This window comes from Diorhabda sublineata, chromosome 4 (genome assembly GCF_026230105.1).
Source record: "Diorhabda sublineata isolate icDioSubl1.1 chromosome 4, icDioSubl1.1, whole genome shotgun sequence".
Lineage (NCBI taxonomy): Eukaryota > Metazoa > Arthropoda > Insecta > Coleoptera > Chrysomelidae > Diorhabda > Diorhabda sublineata.
Window position 1 is genome coordinate 22,780,876 of NC_079477.1, and position 15,038 is coordinate 22,795,913.

Sequence of the window (15,038 nt, forward strand, 5' to 3'; positions counted from 1 at the left end):
GCTTGCTTGTGTGAGTGTATGTCTCTAGATAGCGGCGCGCTGGCTACGATTTACTCTACCTTCAGTATTTTCGATGTCGTTTAAAAGGTAGCGCCAATTCCAATAAATTAAAATATTTTGGGCGGCCATTTATTATCTCATTTTAACAATATGCAAGAATTGTACACGTTAATTGAAAATTGGTTTTTAAATAGATAAAAATCTTAACGTTTCGACCTATTTCGGTCATAATTTTTTTTCTCTATAGTCACATCTTAAAAATAAGTAGCAACCTTCAACTGAATCATTTATAGTTACAAGGCCCGTTTTTTTTTTGCAACCTACGATAGGCTTTAAATAAAAGACAAGTTCATATAAGACAACTTGTTGAGCCAGGTCATCTGAAACGACAGATTTGGTCCCCTTCATCTTTAAACTTTCGACACCATCACTCATGAAGTTTTCCCCATACATACGACTCACTCTCTGACGGATTTTTGTAACACTTTGGCCTTCAGCCTGTAGAAAACGAAGCACACTTGGCGGGAATACCAATAATGTTTACGTATCTGTAACACAACGCCGACTGACGCCTGAATGCCAACAATAGCGGAGTGTTTAGTGCGAGAGCTTCGCAGTAGCCTTTCTTCTGCCCGCGTAGCGTCTGCACGGAGCGTTCGGAGGCTGAAAAAAGAGATTTACTTAAATTGTTGAGGTATTTCTTATTATTGACAGCTTTCTCGTTTCTATATAAGAAAATCATTTCTAAAAATTTCATTTCTTTTGCATTTGATTCTGTTTTAACTTTTTGTAATTATTTTCACCCAATTTTCAATTAGAAGACATCCATAATGAACAAAAACATATACAAAATAAGAAACTACAATTTTTTGAATGTTCCCACAAAAAAAGATCAAGGAGGATAAGATTATGTGACCTAGGTGGCCACTTCATTAATCAGCCTTCCTTCAAAACGGTTATCCAGAAACCTTGAGCATTAAAATCATAAATTTAAATTAAAGAACCATAGAATCTTCCCGTGATTATTCATTTTTAAGGTCAATGGGTGCATTTTATCTGAATCCAGTCGGGATTTACCTGAGCCCAGTAGCGACAATTGTGTCGACGTACTGTACCACTTAAACAAAACGTTGCTTCGTCTGAAAATACTACACAGATAATATTTGGATTTTTATCACAAAATTCTAAACATCTGTCCTCAGAGCTCTTGAAAAAGTTGAATTTTGTATAGCTACAGTTTTTCTTATTGATGAGAAAATGCAAGACCAAGACCAGCTTAGTCTTGGTCTTGCATAAGTTTTGCACAAGTCGGTCTTGGTCTTGCATATTCCGATTTTGGTCTTTCACAACTTTGTATTGGTTTTTGTTTTGCAGACTCGGTCCTGATTTTGGATTTGCAAGCCCTTAGCTGGTCTTGGTCTTGCATATTCCGATTTTGGTCTTTCACAACTTTGTATTGGTCTTTGTTTTGCAGACTCGGTCCTGGTTTTGGATTTGCAAGCCCTTAGCTGGTCTTGGTCTTGCATATTCCGATTTTGGTCTTTCACAACTTTGTATTGGTCTTTGTTTTGCAGACTCGGTCCTGATTTTGGATTTGCAAGCCCTTAGCTGGTCTTGGTCTTGCATATTCCGATTTTGGTCTTTCACAACTTTGTATTGGTCTTTGTTTTGCAGACTCGGTCCTGGTTTTGGATTTGCAAGCCCTCAGCTTGGTATTTCAAAATTAAGAAGTCTCGCTAATCACTAGTTTTTCTTTCTTTAAAAACTTTATTAAGAACGACTGATTAACATTTGAGGATCGTCTTCTAAAAACAGCAAATTGTCTAACTTTGCATCGTCTGCGTCTGCCAGATTTTGGAGCTTTTTCTACAAGTACCGTTCCATCAAATTAGTACGACGTTAATTGCGAAACTAATTCTGACAAATACTTTTATTAAAACAATTTAAATGATTGATTTTACTTAAGTTTTGATTATTCTAAATATGTAGTCTTCTTTCATATATTCAAAATAAAATTTCCTCACATTTGTGGGTGTGTTTCTTTGCATTTTTTCTTTTCGAATTTTATATCAAAAATTTCTTTCGCGTTTCCTTTTTACCAGCTTGAATTAGGGGCTTTATTGCTGGCGAATCCGAGTAAAGGAAAAACTCGTTTATGAGATGTCGTCCTTTTCGCGTGGTTTTACGGATGACACTCCGGTGAATTGGGAGCTAATGGGACAAAAAAAACGTGTTGAACTTGGAGTATAGGAAAATATTGATTTATGTGTTTTTTTTTTAATAATTAGTATGTGAAAGTAGAGACGGGACATTTAGGAATGCGAAATTTTATATATAAATTTGAACTTCATATATTTCAAGTTTGAAGACGCTACATTGTTTGATATTTATTTGGCAACCATTAATAGTGAACCAATATAAAAGCCGAACTAGATTCTAGTCTGGTTGAGACTGATCATTCGTTATTAACAGTAAAATATTGTGTAGCAAAATTTAAACGAGACTGGACGATCTGCGACGACCAGCAACGCAGTGGTCGACCAAATGAGACGACGATTCCAGAAATGTTGAAGAAAATCTACTAGATGATCGTCGACTGAAAGCAGACATAGTAGGTATTTCAAAAAGTGCGGTACATCGCATATTAACTGAAAATTTGGACATGAGAAGCTGTGTGCAAGATGGATGACGAGTTTGCTCACAATGATCAGAAAAGGTGAAGATTTTCCAATGTGTCACAGAAATTTTTGCCATAGACGAAATGTGGATCCATCACTTCACTCACGAAACAAGAGAACAATCAAAACAAGGAACTAAAAAGGGAGGACCGGCTCCAAATAAGGCAAAGACCGTTCCATCTGCAAGCAAAGTCATTGTGTTGGTTTTTTGGGATGCTCGTGAGATAATTTTCATTGACCATCTTGAAACAAAAAAAACTATCAACGACGATTTTTATGCGAACTTATTGCAAGGTTTAAGTGAAAAAAACAAGCCAAAACGGCAGCATTTGACTGAAAAGAAAATGTTGTTTCATCAAGACAATACACCAGCTCACACATTCATTATTGCAATAACCAAAATTGATAAATTAAAGTTTGAATTGCTATCTAATGCACCCTATTCGCCAGATTTATCTCTCTCGGATTATTTTCTGTTCTTAGAGTTGAAAAAATGACTCGATGGTCAAAAATTTTCCAAGAATGAAGGGGAGTTTGATGATTTATCCGTTGGGTCAGATCCAATCTTCGTATGTAGAAGTTGTTTTTCATCAAGTACATGGATATTAAAAATTTTTATTTCTGTAGACTTTATTTTTTTTTTCAAAAAACGTTCTATTAAATAATTGGAATAAATTGAAATTCAAATTTTAACAGTCGGTAGGGGTAAGTGTGAAATAATTTCCCCTATGGAGACCAGTATCTAAATAAAGAAAATACCACCGGCCACGCCCTGAACGGTTATTTTGCTTTGCCCTTTCGTCCCTTAATCTAGATAGCGGGAAGCTCACGGGGGTTGTAGTCGTTATTAGGACTTTCGATGTCGTATTAATACAAACTGGCAGTAGATGTCGACACATCATCTATTTATATGAAATGTAAGTTGAAACACTTAATACACCTTAAAATGAATAGGGGGCGCTTTTGTTTGGAAGAATAGGGACATTTTTTTATTGACAATTCTTTATCGAATTACGCGTCATATTTGTTTTAAAAGATTTTTAAATATTAAATAATTCAGTATACAGGCTCATAACTAGTTAAAAAAATGATATTCCAAGAACTTCAAGATACTTTTTTAAATGAATTATGTCAAAAGTTCCATCCATAATATAAAGATTGTGTCATGTATAATATCGGGTTCCATTATTCACTTTGTTTATATAAGCATAAAAAAGAAAGCCTCGATTTTCGATTTATTGTATTCTATGATTTGAGATCTTGGTAAAACTATTTTTGGGGCTTAGATTAGATTGAATGTCTTACTGCATTTTCAACATCTCCTCAGGATTCAAATTTTTTCACCATCGATCTTAATAAATTGGCGAGCAAAAAATTGAGGTCATCTTGAAATTTTTTGGTTCTTTAAAATTTTACGTTTTCAAACAGTATTCGCAAACTGTACAATATCGCATGTGCTTTTGTAAGCTGAATGTGATACTCTATACTAAAGAAAAATGCATTTTTTTTCTTGTATTTAATGATTTATTCCAAAAAAGCAACAAATTAACATTTTGGGCGAAATTCAACATTTTGTTGGAAGGAACAAAATAAAAAAACTAGACACTAATTACGTGTATTCCCTCCTCTTGCATTGATGACGGCTTGAAGTCGTCGCGGTATATTTTGAATTAAGTTGCGGATCACATTCTGGTCGATGTTATTGCAACAGCAATCTTCTCAGCTCCTGGACAGTTCTTGGTGCTGGTGTGTGTATGCGGATCAGTCGTTCCAACACGTCCCATGGGATTCATGTCTGGGCTGCGGGCTGACCAGTCAAACCGCCTAATTTCTACCTCATCCAGATACTCTCTGATAATTCTGACTGTATGTGGTCTCGCATTATCTTCTTCTAACTCCCATACTTATCATGAAAGGCATAACACGGTTTTCTAGCACCTCCGTAATGTACCTGTGAAAGGTCAGGAAGCCATTTTCTATGACGACCAACTCTGTGCGAGTTAGTGCAGTGATTCCTGCCCAAACCATAACTGACTCACCACCAAATGGAAGACGCTCGTCAATGCAAACTTCAACCCATATTTACCCAGGTCTTCTCCACACTCGTCGACATCCATCTGGCCCAGTGAGGCAAAAACGCGACCATCTGAGAACAATACCCAGCTCCGGTCATCATCATTCCAACGAACGGGATCTCTGGCAAATGTCAATCTTGCAGTCCGATGCTGGCGTTGCAATGGGGGATCTGCAGCCATTTTTCTGCATAACAGTCCATCAGCTTGAAGTCTTCTTCTAACGGTCTATTCACTAACGCCCAGACCCTAGTCTTCTAGTGATCAGTCCAGTCTCCAGAAAGCGCTGGTACACACCCTGTGCATACCACAAAGACTAGCACCAATAATTCTTGCAGTTTCACCATGCCCCCGACCATCTTGTAACAACGCAACAATTCTTACCACAACAATCGGATCTGAAGGCATTATGGACCTGTTAAGGTTTGACACAAAGATTCAACAGTAATGACAGCTGTCAAGTCTCGCAAAAAATTTGCTTCAACGCCTACTAATCCCTATCAATATTGACGCTAAAATTAGTCGCAATTTCTGAAATGACCTCCGGATTGAATTAGTTAAATATTCTTTGTTTTAAATTTTAGTCATTCCAGCATATTACGAGGGTTGCTATATAAGTTTTGTTCATAAACTGGTTGAATTGATGTGTTAGAGTTCTCATTGTCGTGGTGTAGGATGATTCGTCTTCCGAGAAGACTTTCGCCGATTTGGCTCGATATTCAATGTATGCGATTGAAATTATGATTGTATTGAAATGTCAAGATTCGAAATCTTTTGCTTTTTGACTTGAAAATAAGTTAAAACATTTTGGTATGAGTGCAAATTTTTAATCTAGCGCGAACTATGCCTCTTCATCGCTAATTTTCATAGCTTTTCGTTACTGCTCTCCAACCAAACATTTAGATGGATATTTGAGATGAATTTCAATGTATGAATCAAATTGAAACGACTACAAATACAAATTTCCTTGATATAAAATGTTTTATTTCGAATTTTCCACCCGCAAAACCTTCAAAATAACATCGGTTGCTGTCCGTGTCTAAAACCAGGTCGATATTGCCCCTAAAAGGTTAGAACAATATTTCGTCATCTGTTCCACTCTAACGCCGTTTGAACAACGAGGCGGTGGGAATGCCGCCACCATCGACGTGCATCCCGACCAGAGAATCACGAGAATTTGAGAGGAAACCCGAAGGCGGCTGTTACACGCGATAAAATTGTAGTTGGAAAAACAAAATTAAATTATTTCGATTTGAATACCAGAATATAATATACAGTATGATTCAATTAATTAAAAAAACCTCAATAACGTAAAATTCTGACAAACTCGTGTTGGTGGTTGTAATGAAGATGTTTGGATAATGAAGAAAGAACAGAGCAATGAATTTTGATTTGACAAAGGGTGGTGGCAGTATTGGGGGTAAAATATCAAACACAGCTTCATTTCTCTATTGTATATTGTTGATTTGTCTAAAGAAATACCTTTTAAATGTCTAAATTTCGAAATACGATTTAAAAATAAAAACATCATCAGTATTTTTACGATATTTCATGAAATCCTTTCGTCTAAGTACTACCGGGGAATTTTCCTTTTCATCCGAACCTTGTGGTTGTACAGTCATAGACCTAATTCGATGGATAATATTTGATAATCTAGTATTTCACTTTCCGTATACTAACATAGCTTTTAACAAGATCAATCATCCAATTAACTAACTTATTTTCTTACTATTAGCCCTTTACTATGATCCCCTTTCTAAATCCACCGAATAATTTTCTACGTCCTACGGTACTTGGAGTTTTCGGTACGTAACCTAATTAATGTCAAAAAGGTTTTAGTTTTTGGAGATTCCAAATTAATGTGGATTAGATACCAAATTCCAAGTAATATACTTGATGAATCCGCCACGAGTTGTATCATGTATTCGGACTACCTTTTCCTTTACCTGAAATAACCTCTCGCAACCTTATCTCAACGGATTAAAAATCGTCAAGAGCTCTAGCGCACCCCAAAATTTGTATTCCACACTATTTGGGGCAGTGTTTTCAAATATTATGCTATAATTCTAGTATGCTAGTTACTGAAGAAGGCCAGCACATTTGTTTTTTATTAGAGAAGCTATGACCTCTTCTACAGCTTCAAGCTGAGTATATACGATGTCAGGATAACTACAGTAAATCAAACATGAAAAGAAATCTATTATAAAGCTTCAGATATCAATCTGCGGTTCATACATTAAATCTTTTTGCTGCCAGCTCATTTTAGAGTTTGGACCTGTACTCTTTTAGCTTTCAAGACTTTCAAGGCTGCTTGACTATTTGAGATAACGTAGATGTGCTTTTTAGGTTTATATCCAAACACTCCTGAAGGTTTTAGTCCAGAAATACCCAGTCCGTCTCCTTGAGTTAGCTTTGAATCGTTGGTGTACCAGAAAGCACTTCGTATCTTTGTCCAACATGGTATGCATTTAGTCCATCGGTCTGAATTAGGCCTGTGGGCGTGGTAAATGTCTTCTTCGATATGAAATGAAGAAGAAGTAAGTTCAGTAGCGCCTCTAAAGCTGTAGTAAAGCAGGTAGACATTCACCTTGTAATACCTAGATCTTATTTAGTTTTTTCCAAGCTGTTGTTTGACCACCAAACAAACGCTGTATATGTGATAAGGATTTGATGACTGTTTGGTCTACCCAGATTATCATTTTATGCTTTAGGTCTCATTAGTTGCCAATAAGATTGCGACAAGTCCGTATACCTTGTCAAAGTGATTGTTCCAAGTAAATGTTTTATCCAGGATGACTCCTAGATATTTTACTCCATTGAAAAGTATTAATTTAGTTCCATTAAGTATAGGTACGCTCATATTTGCCTTTCTTTACCTTGTAAATGGGACTAGTGATGTTTTACAGGGGTTGATCGAAAGTTACTCGTCAGTTTTTAATTGTGTTTAGACCCGATTGCATTGTACTTTCATGCTTGCCGTTTCTAGTTCATACACGTAGCGTAAAACTGTAAATCCAGCGCTGCTGGAGTCTAGTGAGGTTTTTCTCCACTAACAATGACCACAGTATTGTTATTAAATCGTTATATTAGTTGAAATCAAAATGGTGGCTGATTATTTCGATTAAAAATCGATTCCGCCGATATGAATGAGCATTCATCCGTCCAGGGATCCTTCCACGATTAAAAATACGTCATAAAATTTAATTGTGTGGGATTATTGCGAATAGAACCGGGAATTTTAACCTTATTCCCTTACAAACATATTAAATCACTTTCTCATAATCGATTCAGATTACGAAATATTTTTAGCATAAACGTCGAATGACATAAAAGTTCACCTTTAATACCGAAATTTAATCGTTATCTATGGTGTATATGCCGTACCCATGCAATATTAATAACTTGTAATTATTGTTTGTTAAATATCAAATATATTTGCTATCAAAAGTTGTGTGTGTTGTTTTTATAAAAACGATAAATATTCAAAGTGTTGTTTCGACTAAAATAATATGCTTTAAACTCAAGATAAGATAACGTAGTAATATTGATATTATTTCAAATTAATTTGCATGGTCGATTTATGTGTTTGGTGCGTAAAATTTTCGAAAATTGTATAATGTACAATCCCGGTGTCTCAGTAAGTAGAATTTTTAACAAAATCTTGATTAAAAATCCCGAAAACAGTTGACATATCGATGACCTTACAATTTACCATATTATGGAAACTTGACAACATTGTAAATCAACTGTGTTTCAAGTTTTTCAAAACTTATTAAAATGTTTGATGCAAGGTCGTCATTGAAACATTGGGCTGTCATTTCAGAAGTAATATAATTAAATCAAGATGCAAGAAATCTTGAGTGAAAATATACTAAAATGACTTTCTTAAAGGCTGCTAATGAGTTTAGGTTCTGTCTAAATTACCTAGCTACAGCCAATGCTTCGTACGACGATCTTTTTGAAACTCCCAAATACTAAAGTACGCTAGAACCCTAAATATGGGTTGACGAGATTTAGATAGCCCGATAACCAAGGCAGTTGACGAAATAGACGTTAAAGGTCAATGGGACGCATTACTAAGTTATTCTGAGGCTTCTGCGTGAAGAAATTCGTCCCAAACTATCGATTTCGTGGATATTTCACGACGATAATACGACGTAGTATCCCAACGTGATAAGAACTGATTTTTTTGCCCAAAACAGTACGAAAATCATCCATCAGCTACTATTTTGGCCAAATCCGGCTCCCTGTGACTTTTTCCTCTCCAAGACACTCAAAAATTCGCTTCAAGAATGCGCAATGGAAGGCATGAAAAGAATGAAAAATTGAATTAAGCATTGGCATGCTTGTATTACGAGGGATGTTCAAATATAACCTCGACAAACGTTCTGACATAAGTATTTTTACATTATCGAAAATATTTACAAAAATTTACAGTTTTTCTAAGTAATTTCTTACACTAGTTACACGGTATCGAAGAATTCGGACATCCATATTCATACAAACTCCTACCTCGTCGTAGTTGTTGAATTTTTGACTTTCGATCACTTTTTTCAGTGATCCAAACTTGTGGTAGTCGCAGGACTCAATCCTCCACTCTTTAGACTCCACATTACTAAAATTTATGCCGAGTTTAGCCGAAATTTTTCGAACAGTCATCCTACGGCGTTATCTGGTGTGATGCGGCTAATTCTCGACAATTTGGCGACCATCTTTCAACGTTTAAGCCCTGGCACTCACTACTGAATTGATTTCGAAAACGCCGATGAATGTACGTGTTTTTAATGCCTTTTCACACCAAGAACTTGAACTTGACGTTCATTCGTGGTCATAGCAAGCGCGTGAAACGTTCGCTCGTGACGAAAACTGTTAGTAAAGGACCCACTTAACACATAATTCAAAAGATATAGGTGCCCTATCTACAGCGTGTAACAAACCACCCTAGTAGCTCGTAAAAGTCGATGCGAATGAAAAAAGAGCGATAAATCCAATTACTCATTCAATTTCAATGTAAAACTTGGGAGAATCGTCTAAAGTGACTTTTTTGACTTACCTAGAGCATTGGTTCTCAAATTTTTTGATTTCTTAGACTACTTTCAAAATTTTGCTGGATGCGGTAGACTTCCAGCAGCTACATTGCTATCAATTTCCAAATCTCGAAGATCTAAACTGTTTTCGAAAAAAAAGTTAGAATTCAATGCTTGATAATTGATATAAAAATCAATTAAACAAATTGTCAATTAAATCTTAATTGATTGAGGAATATACTTAATGGATTGCAAAAATGGACAGCAAAAATTTTGTGATCCCACTTTCTGCTCCTCGTTAGTACCGAGCTCGAGTAGCCCTTCTGTAATATCACATCCTCCACTTAACGTTTTTCCAAATGGATTAATGATCCGTGTAGGGCAATTTAATGTTGAACGTAAGTTTGGAAATCTTCATCAAGGCATTTTACCAGCGACAAGTTTGGAAACTGTGAAAAGTTTTTATTAAATTGAGGCTGCCTCCTTGTAATTGTAAGTTGAGTAACACTCAACGAGCTTGAGCTTGATAAGAAAATTCAAGCCTAAATTTTAGTTCTTATCGAAACCAAATAAAAGTTTATGGATGATTATGGACCCCTCGTCGAATATCCCGTGGATCTTTGGTGGTCCACTTGGACCACTTTGGGAATCTAGATTAGAGTTAGGGAATTCGTTCTAGTTCATTCTTTAATAGTTGTTTTATTTATTCCTCGGGATCTTCTCTCTTCTGGTAATCCAAAATTTCAACCATCAGTAGTCATTATTTACAGAATTACTTCTCGAAGAAGACATTCGGGTTTTCGTAGTTGTCTCTCATCTACAGACTTTAGATTAAAAGTAAAATGAAAATACTGGATTTAAACAAGAATGATGTACATCAAAAGTGAAACAGTGCAAATCCTACTTTAATAGGTCAAATCAGTTTTTTTTGTGACATTGACAGATCTTAATGATGTGACAAAAAGAAAATAAGTTCTTAGAAATAATACTAATGAATTGTGTTAGGTATACAAACTTACGTCTTCTAAAATTGAAAAATAAAAAAAAATCTTGCATCATTTCACGTAAGTAATTTTTTCCAATAATCATTTTTTTGTTATTTTTTTAATGATGCATTAGACGGATTATATGATATACGATATATTATTGGAAAATCTTCTTAGTCCCAATGAGATGAAAGAAGGATACATTTGGAGTTTTGCCTGAGAAGATTTTTTCTGTTCTGAAATGATCAATAAAAGAAAAACCCAAATAAATGAAATGTTAGCTTTACACTGTTTAAAATTGTACGTTGCAGGAAAGGGGGTTAAACATTTTTCAATATATATCTGCAGGTTTATGCAATTTCGACAATTTTTTCTGCCCCTTTATCCTTTACCTAATCTTCCCATCTTCTTCAAGGTCTCTTGGAAATATTTCCAATCTGTAGTCCTGTTTATCACACTGTCTTCTCAATTCTTTCTAGTGTGTCCTTTTTATTAATAATTCTCTATACTACCATTCATATTTCAAGCTATAAGAGGTGTGGCTATTAAATAACGAGATTGGTTACGAAAAACGGTTTTATCATAAAAATTATTCTACATTCGAATGCTTCCCTTCAACACATTCCCATCCCCTCGCCACAGACACGGCTGGAAGTCTTCTTTGGTGATTGCCTTTAGTAGGTCTGCCGTTTTTGTCTTTACCGCTTCCATCGACTCAAATCAGGTCCCTTTCAAAGCAGATCTTTCAAGGAAATCTGAGCAGACCCGTTGGTCAGGAGTCAGATTTTTAGGCACCAACTTCGCACAGACCTATGTCATGTGTAATTCCTCGTGCAAAATTTATCTAACCGTTTCTTTATAAGCGTTTACAGCCCCAGCAATCATCCGGATGCTCATTCTATGATATGCACGCATAATTTGATTGATTTTGGTGTTTCTGGAGTTGAAACAGTCACAGGGCGACCTGGACATCTTCAGTGCTCTCTCGGCTCAAACTAAAGCGCTTACACCTCTCAAAAACACGCGCACGAGATGGAGAATTGTCCCCATAGGCCACTTGCGACATTTTATAGCACTCAATCGGAGTTTTTTTTCAGTTTAACGAGAAATTTGAGGTTTTGACTGAATTCGTCTTGTTTTACTATAATGATTCTTTTGTTATCATTTTAGCTCCAGAATTATTCATTATCCTTTCCACCAATTGTACTATCTTTATTTTCTTTTTTGTCCTTTATAATTATCTCCCTTCTCATGCTGGCGAATGCTCCATTGGAGATTGTATTATAAATCTCAAGTGATTTGGGTAGATTATTTAAGAGTATTCATGCGGATCCTCCATTGTTCAAAACAACGTAGGAAGTCTTCTTTGGCTTTAAGAAAGAGGTAAAAGTCGCACGGTGCAAGATCCAACACACACTTTTCGCATAGTAAAATCTGCCGCGCACATTATTTGCCAACTTCTATAGAATCAGCAATCCCATGAATACTTAGCCGAATATTACCGACTTTTTCGATATTTTCATCCGTTTTTGACGTAGAAGGTTGGCCCAAACGACTCAAACATCTTCTCGTCTATCTTAATAACACTTAAACCACTCAAAAACTCCCAGACATGACAAACATTCATTGTCATATAGTTTTTCGTTAAATTATAAATTTCAGTTGCAGTTCCATATAAAATTGCACAACGATCTGTTGGTTGATTTTTACGACGAAACGAAGAAAACCAGTCCGGTCACGGCTACACTGATTCGTCTACAGATTAACGACTTTTTCGATATTTTCATACGTTTTTGACGTGGGAGGGTGAAACTGTCAACTGTCAACATTGAAGTGGCTAGAGTCACATTTAAGGAAGTTAAATCTATTCCAGAGTGTCCCGAAAGTGTTTTGCAATACGGAACTGTCACTTTTACTACATGGAACACTCAAAACGCAGCTTTCGGTATGTAAGTGAATACAGAACGAACAACTTTCAGATGGCCAAACTATGTTGTTAGAAAAATGTTCTTGGGTCCTTTAGCCATTAGCGAGCGCTGCACTTCTACTATGATCGGCACTGGTTCTTGCTATAGTGATATTCGAACTATGGAAAATTATTTTATGCATCAGGAAAGTTTCTAGTTTTTCCTTTATTTCATATTTTCCATCAAATGAGTTAGCACTAGAGTTTAACATCGATCGATTTGAAAAAAACGTAAATATTAACGTAATTACATCAAATAGAAAACTAGAAAAATCAATCGGTAGAAAAGCTACAACAACGTCCTCTGTCGACTAGGAAATACCACAATTCCATTCTTCCTGTGACGTCACGACCATCTCGCATGCCGTGTCAACATTGATCGTATAGGGACCAAAAACGGGGGTCGTCAGATGGTGAAAGAGCGAAAGGGGTGGTGGGTTTTAGCTTCCCAACCCGTCGACCGCCCGAAAAGGAGGTTGGGGGGATTCCCTCAAACCCCCCAATTACAACCGTCAGATGGAGCTCCGGTGAGAACTGAAAAAGTTGCACCATTCTCCGGGCTACGCCCTAAAAACGACACTATACTACGACAAACGGTCAAATTCATTCTAAATATACCGAGTCAAGCGATAATAAGTCTCAAAGGGTTCGAGTTTTTTATCTGTATATATCGTGTTGGCGAGTTTTATTTCTTAACGACACGTCCAAAACTAACGCTATGTATATAATTCCCATGTAACTTGATGCGTCTTTACTTTTTAGAAATTTTCGTGTTTATTAGGTCTTGAATGAAAATAATTTTTTGCCACAAAAAAGACTTTCCATACCTTAATATACAAAAAATATATAGATAATTGAAATTTATTACTTATAATTATAAATATTACTCAAATTCCTTTTTATCATAGATATATTTTTCATTTTAATACACATAAACCTTTTTTACAATTTCATTTCGAGGTTTTTTCACGCAATTTTATCATATCTATGACTTCTTAATCTATTTTCTAACTATAGAGATGTCTGTCCTATTTCATAGGTACATAATTATGTTTTCAGGAATTTTATTTTTTAAAAAATCAAATCAAAACGATTTAAGTATTTTACTGATTCACTAGTACCTTTATTAGGTTTATTAAGGGCAAATTATACCTCTGAAATATGTTTATACGAGGTTGATTCAAATATAAACCGGAATTTTTCAATAAACGTGCGAAAAATTTAGTATCGTAGAAGTGGCTGCACTGGATGTTAAACTGTTCTGTTAAGAATCATTAAGAACAACCTGGATCGCTTAACCTCACTTTTTAGTGTACTTATAGCCAAGAGCGGAAAGGATATATAAGGGTCTGTTGCGCAATGCGTGCTTTGGTCGAAGAAATTCGCGGGAACTACTTGAGCAATTCGCAATTCCCTCAAAGGAAGTGACGGAAAACTTGCCACATGAGCGGCGCGATAGAACAAGCTATGAGAACGTCAGCGCTGTAGAAAAACTCATTTAGGGAGACCGACGCAGTTCGCTAAAGAATTGGACATCGGCGTGGGTAGTATTGAGCAAATGAGTATGAAGACTTGTGAATTTTGAGCAAAAATTGACCGAATAGTCACCACAGATGAGACTTGGGTATACTACTACATTCCGGAAAGAAAACGTGCGACTATGAAGTGGAGGAAAAAAGATGAAGGCGCGCCAGTTAAAGCGAAGGTTGCACGGTCAGTATGTACCATGTTTTAAGTCATGAAAGGACTACTTGAGGTTTATTCTCAGGTAGTCGATATTGATGCAAGACATCGCTAGACCGCATACAGCTCGGCTTACGATGGTTTGAAAAATACTCAAACACCCTCCTTATGGTTCCGATTTGTCACCATGCGACGATTATTCATTTTTAGTCCATTGAAATAGACACTTGGTGAGCTGAGATTCGAATGCTATACAGAGATAGAAAAAGGCTTCTGGAGATTATTTAGAAAAACTTTTATACTCGAACCGCCCTCGTAGTATCGATTTCATTGAACTGGGGCTGCTTAAAATAACATTAATTAGATAAAAAGGTGGCCCAAGAACCGTATTTTTGTTTGGATCGTGGGCCTCCTGTAAATGCTGTAAATCTGTAAATCTCCTTTGCGTTGTTTCAGGCGCTGGAGTGAAGATGGAGCATTTCCAGGCGGCGCTCGACCCCCGGAAACAGGAGCTCCTGGAGGCGCGCTTCCTTGGCGCTAGGGTGAGTTATTTTTTCCATTTTGCATAGCTTTTATTCTAAAATTCCAGCAGATATAGAATCGATATTGAATCATCTAATTTCGCT

General features: G+C 36.2%; 1 protein-coding gene across 8 annotated transcripts in view; it reads left to right on the forward strand.

The window, feature by feature from the left end:
• The window catches only part of LOC130443396 (serine/threonine-protein kinase tousled-like 2), a 107,210-nt gene that overhangs the window by 38,083 nt on the left and 54,089 nt on the right, over nucleotides 1-15,038 (forward strand). For 5 of the 8 annotated variants that reach the window (XM_056777973.1, XM_056777971.1, XM_056777970.1 and 2 more), the window contains one exon: nucleotides 14,869-14,954. The exons of 2 other annotated variants lie outside the window; for them this stretch is intronic. In XM_056777973.1, the coding sequence (XP_056633951.1) occupies nucleotides 14,869-14,954 (86 nt within the window). Of the gene's footprint in view, nucleotides 1-8,371; nucleotides 8,388-14,868; nucleotides 14,955-15,038 lie in introns of those variants that run through there. One more of the 8 variants, XM_056777975.1, reaches the window with a different exon arrangement.